The sequence below is a fragment of the Mirounga angustirostris genome, unplaced genomic scaffold, assembly GCF_029215605.1.
Source record: "Mirounga angustirostris isolate CCGP_5_RB_7025 unplaced genomic scaffold, mMirAng1.0.hap1 SCAF_5, whole genome shotgun sequence".
Lineage (NCBI taxonomy): Eukaryota > Metazoa > Chordata > Mammalia > Carnivora > Phocidae > Mirounga > Mirounga angustirostris.
In genome coordinates, this window is record NW_026991713.1 from 158,565,489 (window position 1) to 158,585,490 (window position 20,002).

A 20,002-nucleotide genomic window follows, 5' to 3' on the forward strand; every position below is an offset into this window, starting at 1 on the left:
AACCCAACAGGAGATCAAAGAAAAGAAGAGCAACAACTTTCTGAACAGAAAAGCGACCACTTTCTGGAAGGTAGGACGTGCGGAGAAGTGAATCCGAGGCGATATTCGGGAGGATAGACGGCGGGGGAGGGGTCTCCGTCGGCCGCTTCTGGCAAGTGATAGAGCCGCGGAGCACAAAATCGGAACTTTTAAAAGTCTGCTCCGCCGAGGGACGTCACTCTGGTGGCTAAGCGGGGGGTGGAACCCTCCGGGACAGTGTGGTCTCAGGACCCTCGGGGTCACAGAAGGACCGGGGGTGCCTGAGGGCGGCAGAGCTCCCAGGTATCGGAGCAGGGAAGCCGGCTGCAGAGGCGGAGCCCAGGCGCGGGCTCTCAGCTCGGGGTGGCCATAAACCGTGATCCGCGGCCCAGTCCGGCCCCTGCTCCTCCAGCAGGGACCCAACGAGCGGCAGATCCGGGGAGACTCACCTTCCTCCGCCGGGAGAAGCCGCGCGGGAGGGCACCGCAGGGATCTGCTGGGTTTGGAGACTCCACCCGGGGTCGGGTGCCAGAGATAGAAACGCGCGGTCACAGGCCGGTTGAGCATGGAGTGCGGCCGGAGACCGGGGAGACGGGAGTGACTGACGGCTTTTCTCTGGGGGCTCACTGAGGAGCAGGCCCGAGTTCTCGGCTCCTCCGGGGCGGAGATTGGGAGGCCGCCATTTTCACGCTCCGCCTCCAAAGCTGTACGGAAAGCTCGCAGGGAACAAAAGCCCCGGAGAGCAAACCTGAGCAGATGACTTAGCCGGGAGGGGGCAAGGGCGGGGCACTTCCGCCTCCGGCAGAGACATTTGGAAACCACGGCAACAGGCCCCTCCCCAGAAGATCAGCGAGAACAGCCAGCCAAGACCAAGTTTACCGATCAATGAGAACGGCAGAACTCCAGCGCTAGGGGAATACTGCACATAGAATTCACGGCTTTTTTACCATGATTCCTTAGTCTTTTAAAGTTAATTTTTTTTAACTGTCTTTTTGTCTTTTTATTTCTTTTTGAATTTTTCTTTTTCCCTTTTTCAAACAACATCTTATCAATCCCTTTTTTTAAAAAAAAAACATTTTTATTTTTCATTTTTAGAGTCATATTCTATCCCTTCATAGTAGTTACCCATATTTTTGGCTTATATATATAAGTTGTTCTCTCTTTAAAATTTTGAGATAGTTTCTTCTAACAGATTAAAATATACCCTAAATCTCTAGTATATGGTGTTTTCTATTCCCCTGCCTGATCACATCCTCTCCCTTTTTTTTTCTTTTTCTTTTTTCTTTTTTTAAATCTTCTTCTTTCTTTTTCAAACAACTTCTTATCAATTCCTTTTATAAAATTTTTTATAATTTCCATTTTTACAGTCATTTTCTATCCCTTCATCATATCAACCCTTATTTTTGTACATATATCTTTTTCTTTCTTTAAAATTTTGGGAGACACTTTCTTCTAAAAGACCAAAACACACCCCAAATCTAGTGTGTGGCACTGATCTATATACCATATAGATCATATTTGATCACATTCTGGTTTTTCTTTTGTTGTTGTTGTTTTGTTTTGTTTGTTTTTGTTTTTATCTTTATCTTTTTCTTTTTTTTTCTTTTTCTTTTTTCTCTCTTTCCCCTTCTTATCCCACTGCTTCAGGTCTTTTCTGATTTGTTTAGAGTATATTTTCTGGGGACGTGGTTACTCTGCTAGCATTTTGTTCTCTCATTAATCTATTCTCCTCTGCACAAAATGACGAGACGGAAAAAATCACCTCAACAAAAAGAACAAGAGGCAGTACCGACTGCCAGGGACCTACTCAATACGGACATTAGTACGATGTCAGATCTAGAGTTCAGAATCATCACTTTAAAGATACTAGCTGGGCTTGAAAAAAATATGGAAGTTATTAGAGAAACTCTTTCTGGAGAAGTAAAAGAGCTAAAATCCAACCAAGTAGAAATCAAAAAGGCTATTAATGAGGTGCAATCAAAATTGGGGGCGCTAACTGCTAGAATAAATGAGGCATAAGAGAGAATCAGTAATATAGAAGATGAAATGATGGAAAATAAAGAAGCTGAGAAAAAGAGAGATAAACAACTACTGGATCACGAGGGCAGAATTCGAGAGATAAGCGATACCATAAGACGAAACAACATTAGAATAATTGGGATCCCAGAAGAAGAAGAAAGAGAGAGAGGGGCAGAAGGTATAATGGAGCAAATTATAGCAGAGAACTTCCCTAATTTGGGGAAAGAAACAGGCATGAAAATCCAGGAAGCACAGAGAACCCCTCTCAAAATCAATAAAAATAGGTCAACTCCCCGACATCTAATAGTAAAACTTACGAGTCTCAGAGACAAAGAGAAAATCCTGAAAGCAGCTCGGGAGAAGAGATATGTAACCTACAATGGTAGAAACATTAGATTGGCAACAGACCTATCCACAGAGACCTGGCAGACCAGAAAGGACTGGCAGGATATATTCAGAGCACTAAATGAGAAAAATATGCAGCCAAGAATACTCTATCCAGCTAGGCTGTCATTGAAAATTGAAGGAGAGATAAAAAGCTTCCAGGACAAACAAAAACTAAAGGAATTTGCAAACACAAAACCAGCCCTACAGGAAATCTTGAAAGGGGTCCTCTAAGCAAAGAGAGACCCTAAAAGCAACATAGACCAGAAAGGAACACAGACAATATACGGTAACAGTCACCTTACAGGCAATACAATGGCACTAAATTCCTATCTTTCAATAGTTACCTTGAATGTAAATGGGCTAAATGCCCCAATCAAAAGACACAGGCTAACAGACTGGATTAAAAAACAAGATCCATCGATATGCTGTCTGCAAGAGACTCATTTTAGACCCAAAGACACCCCCAGATTGAAAGTGAGGGGGTGGAAAACCATTTACCATGCTAATGGACACCAAAAGAAAGCTGGGGTGGCAATCCTTATATCAGACAAATTAGATTTTAAACCAAAGACTGTAATAAGAGATGAGGAAGGACACTATATCATACTTAAAGGATCTATCCAACAAGAAGATCTAACAATTGTAAATATCTATGCCCCTAACATGGGAGCAGCCAATTATATAAGGCAATTAATAACAAAAGCAAAGAAACACATCAACAACAATACAATAATAGTGGGGGACTTTAACATCCCCCTCACTGAAATGGACAGATCATCTAAGCAAAAGATCAACAAGGAAATAAAGACTTTAAATGACACACTGGACCAAATGGACTTCACAGACATATTCAGAACATTCCACCCCAAAGCAACGGAATACACATTCTTCTCTAGTGCCCATGGAACATTCTCCAGAATCGATCACATCCTAGGTCATAAATCAGGTCTCAACCGGTACCAAAAGATTGGGATCATTCCCTGCCTATTTTCAGACCACAATGCTTTGAAACTAGAACTCAATCCCAAGAGGAAAGTCGGAAAGAACTCAAATACATGGAGGCTAAAGAGCATCCTACTGAAGAATGAATGGGTCAACCAGGAAATTAAAGAAGAATTAAAAAAATACATGGAAACCAATGAAAATGAAAACACAACTGTTCAAAATCTTTGGGATGCAGCAAAGGCAGTCCTAAGAGGAAAGTATATAGCAATACAAGCCTTTCTCAAGAAACAAGAAAGGTCTCAAGTACACAACCTAACCCTACACCTAAAGGAGCTGGAGAAAGAACAGCAAATAAAGCCTAAACCCAGCAGGAGAAGAGAAATCATAAAGATCAGAGCAGAAATCAATGAAATAGAAACTAAAAGAACAGTAGAACAGATCAACGAAACTAGGAGCTGGTTCTTTGAAAGAATTAACAAGATTGATAAACCCCTGGCCAGACTTATCAAAAAGAGAAGAGAAATGACCCAAATCAACAAAATCATGAATGAAAGAGGAGAGATCACAACCAACACCAAAGAAATACAAACAATTATAAGAACATATTATGAGCAACTCTATGCCAGCAAATTAGATAACCTGGAAGAGATGGATGCATTCCTAGAGATGTATCAACTACCAAAACTGAACCAGGATGAAATAGAAAACCTGAACAGACCTATAACCACTAAGGAAATTGAAGCAGTCATCAAAAATCTCCCAAAAAACAAAAGCCCAGGGCCAGATGGCTTCCCAGGGGAATTCTACCAAACATTTCAAGAAGAATTAATACCTATTCTTCTGAAACTGTTCCAAAAAATCGAAACGGAAGGAAAACTTCCAAACTCATTTTATGAGGCCAGCATTACCTTGATCCCCAAACCAGACAAAGACCCCATCAAAAAGGAGAATTACAGACCAATATCCCTGATGAACATGGATGCAAAAATTCTCACCAAAATACTAGCCAATAGGATCCAACAGTACATTAAAAGGATTATTCACCATGACCAAGTGGGATTTATCCCTGGGATGCAAGGTTGGTTCAACATCCGCAAATCAATCAATGTGATACAGTACATTAACAAAGGAAAGAACAAGAATCATATGATCCTCTCAATAGATGCAGAAAAAGCTTTTGACAAAGTACAGCATCCTTTCTTGATCAAAACTCTTCAGAGTATAGGGATAGAGGGTACATACCTCAATATCATAAAAGCCATCTATGAAAAACCTACAGCAAATATTATTCTCAATGGGGAAAAACTGAGAGCTTTCCCCCTAAGGTCAGGAACGCGGCAGGGATGTCCACTATCACCACTGCTATTCAACATAGTATTGGAAGTCCTAGCCACAGCAATCAGACAACAAAAAGAAATCAAAGGCATCCAAATTGGCAAAGAAGAAGTCAAACTCTCACTCTTTGCAGATGATATGATACTTTATGTGGAAAACCCAAAAGACTCCACCCCAAAACTGCTAGAACTCATACAGGAATTCAGTAACGTGGCAGGATATAAAATCAATGCACAGAAGTCAGTGGCATTCCTATACACCAACAACAAGACAGAAGAAAGAGAAATTAAGGAGTCGATCCCATTTACAATTGCACCCAAAACCATAAGATACCTAGGAATAAATCTAACCAAAGAGACAAAGGATCTTTACTCAGAAAACTATAAAATACTCATGAAAGAAATTGAGGAAGACACAAAGAAATGGAAAAACATTCCATGCTCATGGATTGGAAGAACAAATATTGTGAAGATGTCAATGCTACCTAGAGCAATCTACACATTCAATGCAATCCCCATCAAAATACCATCCACTTTTTTCAAAGAAATGGAACAAATAATCCTAAAATTTGTATGGAACCAGAAAAGACCCCGCATAGCCAGAGGAATATTGAAAAAGAAAAGTAAAGCCGGTGGCATCACAATTCCGGACTTCAAGCTCTATTACAAAGCTGTCATCATCAAGACAGCATGGTACTGGCACAAAAACAGACACATAGATCAATGGAACAGAATAGAGAGCCCAGAAATGGACCCTCAACTCTATGGTCAACTAATCTTCGACAAAGCAGGAAAGAATGTCCAATGGAACAAAGACAGTCTCTTCAACAAATGGTGTTGGGAAAATTGGATAGACACATGCAGAAGAATGAAACTGGACCACTTCCTTACACCACACACAAAAATAGACTCCAAATGGCTGAAAGACCTCAATGTGAGACAGGAGTCCATCAAAATCCTAAAGGAGAACACAGGCAACAACCTCTTTGACCTCAGCCGAAGCAACTTCTTCCTAGAAACATCGCCAAAGGCAAGGGAAGCAAGGGCAAAAATGAACTATTGGGACTTCATCAAGATAAAAAGCTTTTGCAAAGCAAAGGAAACAGTTAAGAAAACCAAAAGACAACCGACAGAATGGGAGAAGATATTTGCAAATGACATATCAGATAAAGGGCTAGTATCCAAAATCTATAAAGAACTCATCAAACTCAACACCCAAAGAACAAAGAATCCAATTAAGAAATGGGCAGAAGACATGAACAGACATTTTTCCAAAGAAGACATCCAAATGGCCAACAGACACATGAAAAAGTGCTCAATATCGCTCGGCATCAGGGAAATCCAAATCAAAACCTCAATGAGGTATCACCTCACACCAGTCAGAATGGCTAAAATTAACAAGTCAGGAAACGACAGATGTTGGCGGGGATGCGGAGAAAGGGGAACCCTCCTACACTGTTGGTGGGAATGCAAACTGGTGCAGCCACTCTGGAAAACTGTATGGAGGTTCCTCAAAAAGTTGAAAATAGAGCTACCATATGATCCAGCAATTGCACTACTGGGTATTTACCCCAAAGATACAAAAGTAGGGATCCGAAGGGGTACGTGCACCCCGATGTTTATAGCAGCAATGTCCACAATAGCCAAACTGTGGAAAGAGCCAAGATGTCCATCGACAGATGAATGGATAAAGAAGAGGTGGTATATATATACAATGGAATATTATGCAGCCATCAAAAGGAATGAGATATTGCCATTTGCAACAACGTGGATGGAACTGGAGGGTATTATGTTGAGTGAAATAAGTCAAACAGAGAAAGACATGTATCATATGATCTCACTGATATGAGGAATTCTTAATCGCAGGAAACAAACTGAGTGTTGTTGGAGTGGGGGGTGGGGTGGGAGGGATGGGGTGACTGGGTGATAGACACTGGGGAGTGTATGTGCTCTGGTAAGCGCTGTGAATTGTGCAAGACTGTTGAATCTCAGATCTGTACCTCTGAAACAAATAATGCAATATATGTTAAGAAAAAAAAAAAAGAAGAAGGTAGCAGGAGGGGAAGAATGAAGCGGGGGAAATCAGAGGGGTAGACGAACCATGAGAGACGATGGACTCTGAAAAACAAACAGGGTTCTAGAGGGGAGGGGGGTGGGAGGATGGGTTAGCCTGGTGGTGGGTATTTAGGAGGGCACATTCTGCATGGAGCACTGGGTGTTGTGCACAAACAATGAATCATGGAACACTTCATCTAAAACTAATGTTGTAATGTAAGGGGATTAACATAAGAATAAAAAAATTAAAAAAAAAAAAAAAAGAAGACTTCAGGTCACAGAGTCATCCTCATGGTGGATTTGTCCAGCTGCCATTGGTCTGGTTCACACGGTGGGCAATCCTACTGCCCAGAGATAACCATCACTGGCTTTTGTTGACCACTGTTCGTAAATTTCTCTCAAGGTTCATCAACATATAGGCACAGAGTGGACACACACACACACACACACCTGTACAAGATTTGACACAAATGTCTTCACACAAAGCATATATAACTTATAAGATGCAGTAGCTATTAAAACAGAAAAGGGAGTAAGCAAAGGAGAAAGAAATCAGCCTCTTTAGACATCTTCTTGGTTCCCAACCATGGGGATTTAAAAATTTTGTATTGCGAAAAATATCAAACATCTATTAAGGTAGATAGCTTGGTATAATGAATCCTCATGTGTGCATCACTCAGGTTCAAGTAATAATCAATCATGATTAATTTATATTCCATCTATAACCCTCCCTTTCTCCTTCCTGTCATACTGAATTTTTTTTTTTTAAGGAGGCTCCATGCCCAGTGTGGAGCCCAATGCAGGGCTTAACCTCATGACCCAGAGATCAAGACCTGAGCTGAGATCAAGAGTCAGATGCTCAACCAACCAACCAACCAACCAAGCCACCTAAGTGCCCCGAGTTTTTTTTTTTTTTAAAGATTTTATTTATTTATTTGAGAGAGAGAGTGTGAACATACGTACTCCCCAGCCTCTGGGGCTATAAAAGCAGGTCCTGTGGAAGGGGGAGGGGATTGTGCAGATCTACTTGTCTTGCAGTAGATGTGTGTGAGGGAGAGGGTCAGCAGAGAAGGGAGCATTGCTGTGTATTAAAAAAAAAAAAATTCTTTTTTTCTCATTGCTTCCCTGTGATGCCATTTAACATATGCCTCTGTCACTTGTATTTTCTGTAAATTGGTAGTTAGATCAAAAGGCTTGAACTGATTCAGGTTTGATTATTTTAGCAAGAGTACCTCGTAGGTGGTGGAGTACTTCCTGGTACTGTCATCGGTAGGCAGAGCGAGTCTTCTTGTGATGTTAGCAGCCACTGATTGTTGCCCAGGTCCCTTGTCTTGCTAGGGATAGTCGTGAACTTTCCTGGCCTGTTTTCATTCGCTGAGAATGCTCTTTGGAAAGATTCTGAGCTGGTTCCTACAGCGTGGTGCATGTCCTCCAGGAGCCCACCGTTTAGAGTTTATAAAAGTTAGATTTAAGACAGTCTCTGACCACCCCTTCCCCTAAGCGATAGCATCCCTAGATGGGGGAGCCATATCACAGGTGCCTTTAACTCACTGGAGTTCAAATATATGTATGTGTGTATTCGGTTGCAAACTACTAGAGTAACAAAGGAAACATTGCAGGTTTTTCCTCCACTCTTGCACTCAGTTGGCATTGCTTTTGGGTGAGATGGGGGCACGGGTCTGCCATGCCTGCTCACTCTGTTTTTCTACGTGGCCCTTCATGTTATGCACGTCTCTCCGAGTGTGATTCTAGTGTTTAAATGTATGTGCTCCTTGTGCATTCTGGACCTAAACCCAAGCCGACTACGTCATGTGGTGCCCGATCTAAGAAACCACGTTGTTTCAAAACCAGCACAAGACCTGACAACTGAAGGGAACTTCTGGGGGGTGGTGTGATTTTGAGTATTTGTGATCTTTTGAACCCCAGTTACCTTTAGAAGTTTAACTGATTTGCCAGATGCAGTAGCAGTTTGGTTTCAGTAAAGGGCAAGGTGGGGGAGCTGAAGCCATTGTTCATTTTGCTATAGAACCTTTCTTGCTGTGAAGCCCAGGCTTAATGATCTCTTTCCCCCCTTTTCCCTCTCTGCCTCCTCTCCACTTCCCTTCTTTCCTCCCTCCCTCCCTCCTACCCTTGTTTTCTCTTTTGCAGTCTGCTGTTTTGTGGTGCACAAACGGTGCCATGAATTTGTCACCTTCTCCTGCCCAGGCGCCGACAAAGGTCCAGCCTCCGATGTAAGTAACGGGCACTGGTCCCCTCTATCCACCTGTAGTCAGTGTGTCCTTTTGGGTAAATATGGCTGCGCTTAGACAAAAAAAAAAGGTGGGCTGTTCATATTCCAAGACATGGGGTGGTCCTTACAGCCTCTGAGACATTTTTCATTTTAACAGGAAGAACAAAACAAAACATTTTGGGAGTGGGGCATGATGGTATACGAAGCCAACTCGTTCCCCTACTATGGTTTTGCTAAACGCCTTCATCTTTACGGCTGGGGCATGGAGAGTGCTGGTGAGCTGCTAAATTGTTCCTGCAACTCTAAAGAGATAGTTAGAATGGTACCTTAGGATGTACTTTACAGCTCTTTGTTAGGGAATTCTTGATATCAGGGCCCAAGAATCAGGAGGGAAATGGGTTTATCTTGCTACCATGCATCCCAAAGCCTGGCTACTATTGGTGAGGCAAGGGGGATCCTTCTGGGTAAAACAGGCAAATAAGTTTTATTTTAATCAGTATGAACTTATTTTAATATGGATTGGAAAAATGTACCTAATGGTTTTGAATTTATGGTAGGGATAGAGAATTTCCTACCTAAATAAAGATATTTAGGTTAAACGAAAGATAAGTTGACTTAAGGAAACTATTAAGTGAATGACCCCATGGGCTCTATAAGCATATGGCAAAAGCTTTGGTTTAAGTTTGTCCAAAGCTTGGAGTACATTGTTGATCCTCTACTCAACAGCCATTCCTAGCCCTCACTCTCTTCTTTCTGGCAGAGGCTGCCTCTTGTGCTACACGCTGGAAATGCCTGATACTTGCATCACTAACTTGTAGTTAGTGAACGATCATGTGACCCAGTCCTGCTCAGTGGGACCTTGGGGGAAGTCTGGGGAGAGCTTCCAGGAAAGACTTTCCTTTCTGATAAAAGCAGACACCCCTTTCTTTTTCCTATTGGGTGTTTTTGTGTGAGGATGCAATGGATGGGGTTGTGGCAGCACTTTTGGGTTAATGAGGGAGATGTACTTGCATCCTGAACATCACAGATTGGAAGAGTCGAAGGAACCTGGGTCATTGATGACACTGTTGAGCTGCTGAGCCAGCTGTGAGTTCTCTTATGCCCAGACTGCATCTGTGAGATAAGAAGCTCCTCTTAGTAAAGTCTCATCATTTGGGGTATTCTTTAACACGTTGCTGAAAGTGCCCTGGTAGGACTTCCCACCGTGCACACTCCTCCCTTGGCCCAGTGATGAGCATCTGTCACCTCTAGTTCTCTTATTTTGTTCCTGCTTTGGTTCACCTTCCTAGAATTTTCCCCATTGGCATGGTCTTCATTACTGGACCTGTCCTTACCCACTTAGACCTGACAGCGGACAGCTTGCCAGAAGTGAGTGGTGACTGCCTTCTATCATTGCATTTGAGGACTGTTGTCAGCCGTCTGTATGTGGTCATCTGCCACTTCGCTACACATCAGGGGCAGAACTGTCACTGCAGCAACACGAACACTCTGGAGCTTGTAGGGCAGTTCCTTTGCTTGGAACCTGGTACTTGGATTTAAGGACCCCAAGTAGCCCAGAACCACGAAAGCCCTTCCAGACTTGCCTGCAGAGATGAAGATGGGACTGTTCACCATGTTCTCTGAGCTCACAGTTCCTGGCACTTTTAGTGCAGTTCCTTCTCTCGTCCCCAGGAAAACAGGCGGGAAAGTTTGGGGTGGCAGCCTGGCTCCATTATGGAGCTCTGAAGCTTCCTGCAGCCTGAGGCTTGAGTCTCACACTGCAGCCAAGAGGCTGGCGTTTCCTACATCTGGTCTATATTCGTTGGCTTTTTCTGTTGCCTGAGACAGAAACTCCCCTCAAACTGGTTTATGTGAAAAGGGAAACTTTTGGTCCCCGAAGCTGAAAAGCCCGAGGGTAGACTGGCTTCAGACACAGAGGATGGTTATGCTGATTGGCCAGGTCTGGTTAGGTGCCTCCCCCCGTGCGGCTACCCCATGATTTAGGAGTCAGGGAGCCATGGTCCCTCGGAGAACTGGAGAAGCAGAAGTGTACTGGTTAAAACCATAGATTATGGATGGAGCCAGCATTCCTAGGCTCAGATATGTGTGACCTTGGGCAAAACAAAGTACTTAAATCTCTTTGTCCCTAGATCCCTCTGTCATAGTCCCCATCTTATAACCTTGTTAAGAGTGTCCAGTGTATACGTATCTGTAAAAGCATCTGGTTCATGGCAAGAGCTATATATGTGAGGATGATGATGGCAGTGATAATGAATAACAGTGAATATATGCTGGGCAGGTGGCTAGGACAGATGGCTACCACGTAAGTCTGAAGAATTAACGAGCCCTCTGCCTGCCATTTGGCAGGCCTTCCGAAGAATGTGTAGGCTCCATGAGTGGTAGGAGACCCCTGTCTCTATGAATGGAGAAGCCCAGCCATTCATTGCTTCGGGGGTGGGGAAGGGCATGCGGTACTCCCTGCAGCCAGCATGCATAGGATTTGGCAGCCGACTTGGAATGATTCTATCTCTGGACACAGTTCCAAGAAGGTCAGCTGGCACCAAGGAGGATGAACTGGTCCAGACCCCTCAACTGGCTTGACTCAGTTCATTGACCTTTTCCTGTCCATGGCTGGAGACGTGATTAAAGATCTGGCCACACCTGCTCACCAACCTGGCCAGGCTCTCTTTTGGCTGCCGGTGAGACTCCTGCAGTCCTGGAGGGATGCCCTCCTCCTGCATGACCTTGGAGGAACTGGTGTGCAGCGAGCTCATGGAGCAGGCAAGCACAGTCTCCACCTATGCAAAGGGAATGTGCTAGGCTCCATCCTCTACCCGTCTGCTATTCTAAGCCCAGTCCGAGCCAGGGAATAGTCTGGACATTAGTAGAACTTTGTGTAGTTGGTGTTCTTCTATAGATAGGTCCACGTTATGGCATATCAGGCTACCTGAGGAAACTTGATGAACCAGGCTCTGTCCCAGTGACTTCAATCACTGACCCAACCATTCCATGCAAATGGGAATAGACGATATATATATGGGCATTAGCCAATGGAGGACCTCAAAATATGGCAGAGTTTCTGGCTGTTGACTTCTGGTCATCTGCAGGCATGGTCTTGGTCTCCCCTGGTTGGAAACTCTCAATTCTGCTCTCTCTTGGACCTTATAGAGAGACCAAGTCTCTGGTACCACCATAAGCATTACATATGACATTCTATGAATGCACTCAGAATGCTAACCACATACCCAGCCTCCTGAGATATCGTCTCAGAATAAGAAAAGGGGACTTGTCTCTTGGGGCCAGAACTAGGATGAGCCAAGCGGGGTACTTGCCCTGGGCACCAAATTTAAGGGGTTCTCGCCTGTGTCTGCAGAATGATCTAGGATGGCCCCACTCACATGACTGGCAGTGAGCCCCTTATCAGCCTGGGCCCCTTGGTTCTCCTCCACATCACCTGTCATCCTCCAGCTGGCTCGCTCTGGCTTGTTCACATGGTGGTTTCAGGGCCCCGAGAGGAGCAAGAGAGCATGTCCCAACACATACCATGTTTGATAACGTCCCACTGGACAAAGTAGTCTAATGACCAAGCCCAGATTCAGGTGGGAAAGAAATAGACTCCACTCTTCATGGGGGTTGTGGGGGGAGAATATCTGATCAACCTACTGAGATCCTCTTAACCTGAGTGGTAGAACAGAATTCCTGGGGACCATCACATGGGACTTCATAAAAGATCCGCAGATGTTAGTGTGGTTCAGGGAGTCATAGCCAACCTCATAAGAGGACGCATCTCATTATTGCCCTGCCCCATGTTCCTGTATGATTTAGCCATCTCCAGCTACAAATGGGAAGCTAGGCAATTTCTTGATCATGTCCAAAGACAATGGTGGTTAAGACTGTGAACTCCACAGTCAGACATATCTGAGATCAGGTCCTGTCTCAGCAAGTTACTCATTAGGGGGACCTTGGGTGTATCATTTTCCTTCTCTGTGTCTCAGTTTCCTTCTCTGTAAACTAGGATATTAGTACCAACCACATAGGTTTGTTGTAATAATTTTTAAAAAATCCTTAAAATGAAAAAGGGTTAACAACAAACACAACAGCATCAACAGCAAATGGATTAGGAAACCATTGTGTGAAGTGCTTAGCACAGTGCTCGCAACACAGGAAGCCCTTAATACAAGTAGCTAAGGGCCTGGCGATTGCTCTCTCTATCCCCGAATCTTGAATGTACTCATAATTCTCTACAGTCAGTCCTCCACCCCGAGCCTGCCCTTGTGAAGTAATTGCTGTCTCCATTTCCATGACTTGACACAAAACCTCCAAGTCTGAGAAAAGAGCCTGGACTTTGGGTCCAGACAACCTTGGTGTCAAATTCCATTGCTCTCATTTACTTACTCCTCCAGCGATCTTGGGAAAATAACTTAAGTTCTGTGATCCTTAGTTCATCTCTTTAAAATGAGGAAAATAATACCTAAAATCATAGTTCTTTTTTTTTTTTTTTGGTGAATATTCAATGAGAGACTGCTTGAGCCACATCCAGAATAGTATCTGGCACAAAAAAAAAAGGCACTCAGCAAATGGTTTCTGAATTATTATTAATCCCTGGATGAGTCTCTTCCTACTTGAGAAGGGATGCAGGTTACCTTGTGACCTGCCAAGGAATAATAGCCAATGATAATAGCTAATTTTGTTGAGCAAAGGCTCTGTGCCAGGCAGGACAGAAGTTACAAAAGGATTCCTTAGCTGCTTTGTCTAAAGACACTTTCTTCAACATTTTATGGTTTTAGCAATGATTTCTTACTGTTTATAGTCAAGATGCAGAATAAAACCCATTTTATGCCCTGTGTCCTCCTGATTACATCACTGGGTCAGGGCAGTTAAAGATGATGCACACTGATGTTGAGCATATCCTTTTGTGTTTTTATTTTTTAATTTTTAATAAAAGTTTTTTTTTTTTTTTTTTTTTTTTTGTAATCCCTACACCCTTGTGGGGCTTGAAGTCATGACCCTGAGATCAGGAGTCACATACTTTTCCAACTGAGCCAGCCAGGCATCCCTCTTTTTGTGTTTTTAAATCCAGTCTTACTTTATGAAGAAATACATTAAAAATGATAAATCATGAGCTAAATGTTAAAGATTTAATAAAAGGAAAATAGAAGATTTAAAAAGAATGTATATATTAAAAAGAATACGTATATATTATATATATAATGTATGAATATGTATAAAAATGTGTTTGAAAATCTGGTTGAAATGGATGATTTTCTAGGAAATTCTAACTTGCCAATTTTGTCTCAAGAAGAAATTGGAAACCAGAATAGGCGAGTAACCAAAAAAGAAATGAGAACATTGCCCAAGAAACTTTTCTTCTCCCAAAATTATAGGCTTAGTGGGTAAATGGTCTTAAACTTAAGAGGAATGAAGGATTTCTGTGCATTTTAAACTGTATCAGATTACAGAGAAAAAGTAAAACTTCACAATTTTTTTTTAAATTGAAAGTGAGAGAAATCCAACTCAAATTAGCAATAGGAAGACAGATTGGCTCATGGGAAGGACATTGGGAATGGAATAAGCTTCAGGGACGAGGGCCTCAGATACCGGAACTGAGGCTGTGATACTTGCAAGGTGTGTTCTCATTACCAGCTGTATCAATCAGCTTTGCTGGGTAACAAAGCATCCCAAAATTTAGTAGCTTGAGGCAACAATCATTTATTTTTTCTCATGATTCTCTGGGCTACTTGGGTGATTCTTCGGATGTGGGTGTATTTGGCTGATCTTTGCTGGGCTCTGTCAAGTTCCTGGTCAGCCAGGTAGTTGGCTGGTGCTGGATCACCTAGGATAGCTTCACTAACGTGACCACCAGTTGGCAGCTTGTTGGCTTGGGCATTTTGTTTCTCTTCCATGGGGTCTCTTTTCCTCTAGCAGGCTGGCCTTGGCACATCCACACACTGGCCTAGGGTTCCAAGCACAGCCAGAGAGGGAAATCCCCAAAGCGTAAGTGTTTTTCAAGCCTTATTGTGTCACACTGTGGCTAAGATTCAGGGGTGGAGAAATAGGCCTCACCTCTTGATAGGAGGAGCTACAAAGTCCTACTACAGAGACGCATTCAAGGTTGGAGGAGTTTGTGGCCATTTTGCATTCTGCCACATTGGCCCTCATCATCTGTGTTAGCTGTTGTATTTGCCCTTCTGAATCCACTCTGTTTTCTCCCTGAGAGACAGACCTATAAGGACTGTGTCAATTGGGGTTCCCTTTACCCCCTGACTTCTGGTTGGGCCCACCCGGAGGGACCAATAGGAGATTGGAAGGTGAGGGGAGAGTGGGCTGGGTATTTATCATGGGGTTGTCTTGGCTCTACCCTTTGACCGAGGGTTGCTGCTCCTCTAAAGACAGTTTTCTCTACACGGTTCTCTCCTTGGGTTCCAGGAGCTACTCTTTGCCCTTGTCCCTTGGCTCTTACTCATCCCCAGTTACTGCACTATCCCCTCTGGCTTCCCAGCACCATGCCTGTATCTTTACAAGTGGTCCTTTTACGAAGCCTCCCTTAAACTCTCTTAAATTGAGTATGTCATCTGTTTTGGGCTGGGACCCCAGCTAGTTTGTCCTTGCCTCCTCTGCTCCTACTGTAGACAAGACACATCTATAAATATGTCTGTCAACTTGGTGATGGTGGACCCCATGGGAGAATGGAAATCCCAGTGGAGGAAGTGGGCTTTCTTTCTGCATTCATAATCAGGGAAGGGTTCTGATTGGTTGGCCCCTTGTTGTTGGGAGAATGAACTCTTCTAGTTTAGCAGGCTTGGTTCATATGACATCCCTGTGGCTCAGAGAGCAGTGTGTGTTATAAGAAGAGGGGGTGGGAAGCTTTGATGGGCTGATAAAATCAGTAGCTACCACACCTTGTTATTATAAGCTAGCTTGATCACAATTACCAGCATAACCAAATAAAGTTGGCATAAAAAGTAAACTGTACACTGTGTATCAACCATATTTCAATTAAAAAAAGTAGACTAGTAGTAGTCTAGATTAACATATGCTAAATAAGATATTTAATGCTATTTAATTCTTGGTATAGACATTGGCTCAAATAGACTTTTTTTTAATGTGAAAGAAACAATCTGGAAATTAAAATAACAAAGTTTTGGTCAATATAACAAAATATAGGAACCAAGATAAAAGTAAGCCAGCAAGGAATCATGAATTCTGGAAAGTATACATTAAGATGGTAGAAGTGACAGCAGATAATATCAGTTATCTAACAAATGTAAATGGATTGAAATTCTCCACGAAAAGTTGAAGACTATCAGATTGGATAAACAATGTATAATTCTAGTCAATGTGTAGGAGAAACTTAAAACATAGCTTAAAAATAAAATGGGCAAAGATATACTGCAAAAACACACATAAATGTAAAACACGGTCTTAGTAATACTATCAAAAGAAATAGGATTCAAGCAAAAAGCACACGCAGGAGCTCGAAGAGGAGGAAAAAGGTACTCTAATATATTACTGGTGGGTGTGTAAATCAGTATAATCCTTCTCCAGGGAAAATTACCAATATTTATCAAAAGGCTTAATGACTTCCTGGACCTAATAATTACCAAACCTAATCCTTTTTGACCTAAGAATTACAATTCTAGAAATTTTTTTGCTGAGGAATTATTTAAGGATATGCAAATTTACTCGGCTAAAGTGATATTCAATGCATTAGTATTCATACTAACAAAAATTTCAAAACTACCTAAATGACTGCCAGTTAGGGTTTATGTAAGTAAAGCATACCCATATTTGAGTGCTGCACAGTGATTAAAATGTCACAATATCTGGGCAGCCTGCTAAAACCTGGAAGTGTTCTATATCATGGTTGGGATGGTGCCCATATGTGTGTATGCATTTTTCAAAATTCACGAAACTGTTCCTTATTATAGGCAAATGACACTTCAATAAAAAGCCAGAGTAATTAAAATGTTATTGACACGGGAATATAGTCATGAGATGTTGGTGGAAAAAGCAGACAACAAAGCATTGCGTATGGTGTGATACATCAGAAAACATAAAAATATACACACATGTAAAAACAAAAGGCCACATCTTCTCAACATATTTTGGTGGCCACTTGTCTGTTCTGCTCACTGTCTGATTCCAGACTGTTGCCTGCAGAGCTTGGGAGATCACTTTGGGGTATTCTTTAACTGGTTTCTCCAGTCTTGCTTGTTTTGGGTGCCACTTCACCTCCAGCGTGGACTCTGGCTTCCCACTTAATTCAGTTAAAATCAAATGTGAGCGATAGCTTGAATAGAACTGTAAGCAAGTGCGGTTGCTTCTGGGTGTGGTTAAACCTAAGGCCTTCCACCAGCTGGGAGCCAGCTTATCCTCGAATGAGAATCTTCAGATGCCCCTGGTAAGATGCTGGCCCCTGAGAAGCCTTGGCCAATTCTCTGGCCCCAGAGAAGGAGGGTAGTCCCAGCCCTACCCATTTCCTGCCTCCGTATTTGGGGCAGTAAAACATCCCTGTTTTCAGAGAGAAGGCCCACCTCTTCCTATGGCATTGCCTGGGCTTCTTGGCTCAGATAAAGCCACACAACTGTGTACTGCACTCTTCTCAGAGCCTGGGTTGTTCAGTCTCATGTAACACCAACAGGGGACACACCGCAGTTCAGCTCTGACGATGCTCTGAGCCTATCTAGCTCCTTCCAGGAGGCGAAGCAACAGTTAGCGTTCAGCATCCCTCTTGGCATCATGGTAAGATCTCACCATCACCTGGACCAAAGAAGACCTGTTGTATCTCTCAAGGATAAATAACGTCAGGTGTAATTTGGTCTAAATAGGACAGGCAGGCAGTCTGTCTGATCTATTACCTCTCTCAATCTGAAAGCGCATCCTTCTGCTGAAGATTCATTCTATTTATGTTATGTAACATTGCAGTCTCTAACTTCTGCCTTCACAACAGAAGTGCTCAGTAATCAGAGTGTGTATTACCAAATGCCAAAAGAACGCCTTACAGGGGGGCTTGGAGGTGCTCTGAGGGTTGGCCTGTCTAGCTCCGAGGCTAGGCTGTCATTAAATATCCGAAGAGCTGTTGTATAGATTTTTTTTTTTATCTATAGCTTCAAAGGACAGAATCAGAACTGGGGACCATCTCTTCGGGCTAAAGAAGAGCAGCCCAAACCACCGGGTTGCTGTGTAAGGATATTAACTCCCCATCTCAGTGGAGCAGAAATCAGTTGTCATGGTTGATGTGCTAGATGTGGGTTTCTACCACATTGGTGCCTCTTTCACTGGTGGTGTTTGGTTGTGTGCAAAGGAAGCCCCCTTTGGTTAACTCGAGTTAGAAAGGAATTTATTGGGAAAGCTGTGATGCACTTTAGAGAATTGGAAGAAAACCGGAACGATCAGACCAGCTGTATCTGATTTTGGTCCTTGTGTTGCTTCGGTTTTAAATTGACATTCCGGAAGAAGGGAGATTATTTGGTCAAGTTCACGTTACCTCAGTAGCCCTTGGTTGGGTCTTTACATTGTTCCCTCCAAGAGTAAACACAATAAACACTGTGGGTAGGATGACTTTCAAAGGGAAAATGAGGCATTGCTACAAAAAAAAAAGAGGAAGCAGAGAGGTTTGGCAGATCAAAACAACACACCACCAGTACAATTTCTAAATGGTGCTTTGCAGAATATAGATAGGTTGAGTGCTTAAGGATTCTTTGGGGAGCCTGCTAAAACCAGACTTCACCTGAAAAAATACAGACAAGAGCCTGGAAATAGGTATTTTAAAGTCCTTCAGGTAATTCTGATGGGTCGCTGAGTTTGGAAACCAGGGTAAGGCAGTACCATGTCGTGGCTCTGAGCCCCGAGTGGCTGGGCTTGCATACCGCATCTGCCACTCACTCACTGTCTGGATCTTCTTGGGCCTGTGACCGGACTTCTGCCTCAGTTTCCTCATCTGTAAAAAGAGGATAAAATGAAGATCAAATGAGTTAATCCACGTTAAGGGCTTTGTGCCACACCTGACACCGAATTCTTGCTAATACTCTAACCACAGATGGTCCTTTCAAGTTTAGGGAGTGAATTTCAAAAGTCCAGGCTTGTTTTTGGCACGGCATGCATCCATCTTGCCTGCCACAAAATGGAAATATGTAGACACCTCCCGTGGGCTGGTTGGAGGGAGAGTCTAACACAACGATGGCGGTGTGATAAAATGTGCTTCTTCCAACCACCGTGGAGCGAGTGCCCCGCGATCCCTGGGCTCCCGTTGGCCGAGTGCCTGCAGAAGTAGCGTGGAGAGGGCAGAAAGAATTGGTTCTCAATAACCATTTGTGTCTCACTCTCATAAAGACACAGCACTTCATGCTGTGGAGGAAGAAGCAAACCCGTGATGCGTGGCGTCCCGAGAACAGAAACGAGCTCTTTCTCCTGTGCAGAAAAGGGCAGGGCTGCCGTGATTTGAATGAGGTGCAGATGTCCCGTCTTATGAATTATTTTGGCTTCTCTTAGTTGGGGGCAGATTGGCCTCAGAGCCTGATAAAGGCAGTTTCCCAGAGATTTAGCCCGTGGAGGCTGCGGGCTTGGGGGAAGCAGAGAAATCAAAAGGTAGATGACTCTGGAGAGAGGCAGCCGGCAGGGATGTGAAAGGCACAGGTCCCGGAGTCAAAAGACCTCATTTCTAGTCTTCCTACTGTCTCTTAACTTTTGTATTCCCAATGGCTCCCCCTACCTCCAGTGGCCTGGAATTCTAGGATTTCTTTCTTTCTTTTTTTTTTTTTAAAGATTTTATTTATTTGACAGAGAGAGACATAGCGAGAGAGGGAACACAAGCAGGGGGAGTGGGAGAGGGAGGAGCAGGCTTCCCGCCGAGCAGGGAGCCCGATGCGGGGCTTGATCCCAGGACCCTGGGATCATGACCTGAGCCGAAGGCAGACGCTTAACGACTGAGCCACCCAGGCGCCCCGAATTCTAGGATTTCTAAATGCAGTATTTTTATTTTATTTTTTTTAAGTTTCTTTAAAAAAAATTTTTTTTTTTTTTTTTGTAATCTCTA

At 43.2% G+C, this 20,002-nt stretch overlaps 1 protein-coding gene across 2 annotated transcripts in view; it reads left to right on the plus strand.

The window, feature by feature from the left end:
* PRKCB (protein kinase C beta) overlaps nt 1-20,002 on the plus strand; it is a 326,799-nt gene that overhangs the window by 133,720 nt on the left and 173,077 nt on the right. For both annotated transcript variants that reach the window (XM_045875171.3, XM_045875170.3), the window contains exon 3: nt 8,907-8,989. In XM_045875171.3, the coding sequence (XP_045731127.1) occupies nt 8,907-8,989 (83 nt within the window). The remainder of the gene's footprint in view (nt 1-8,906; nt 8,990-20,002) is intronic.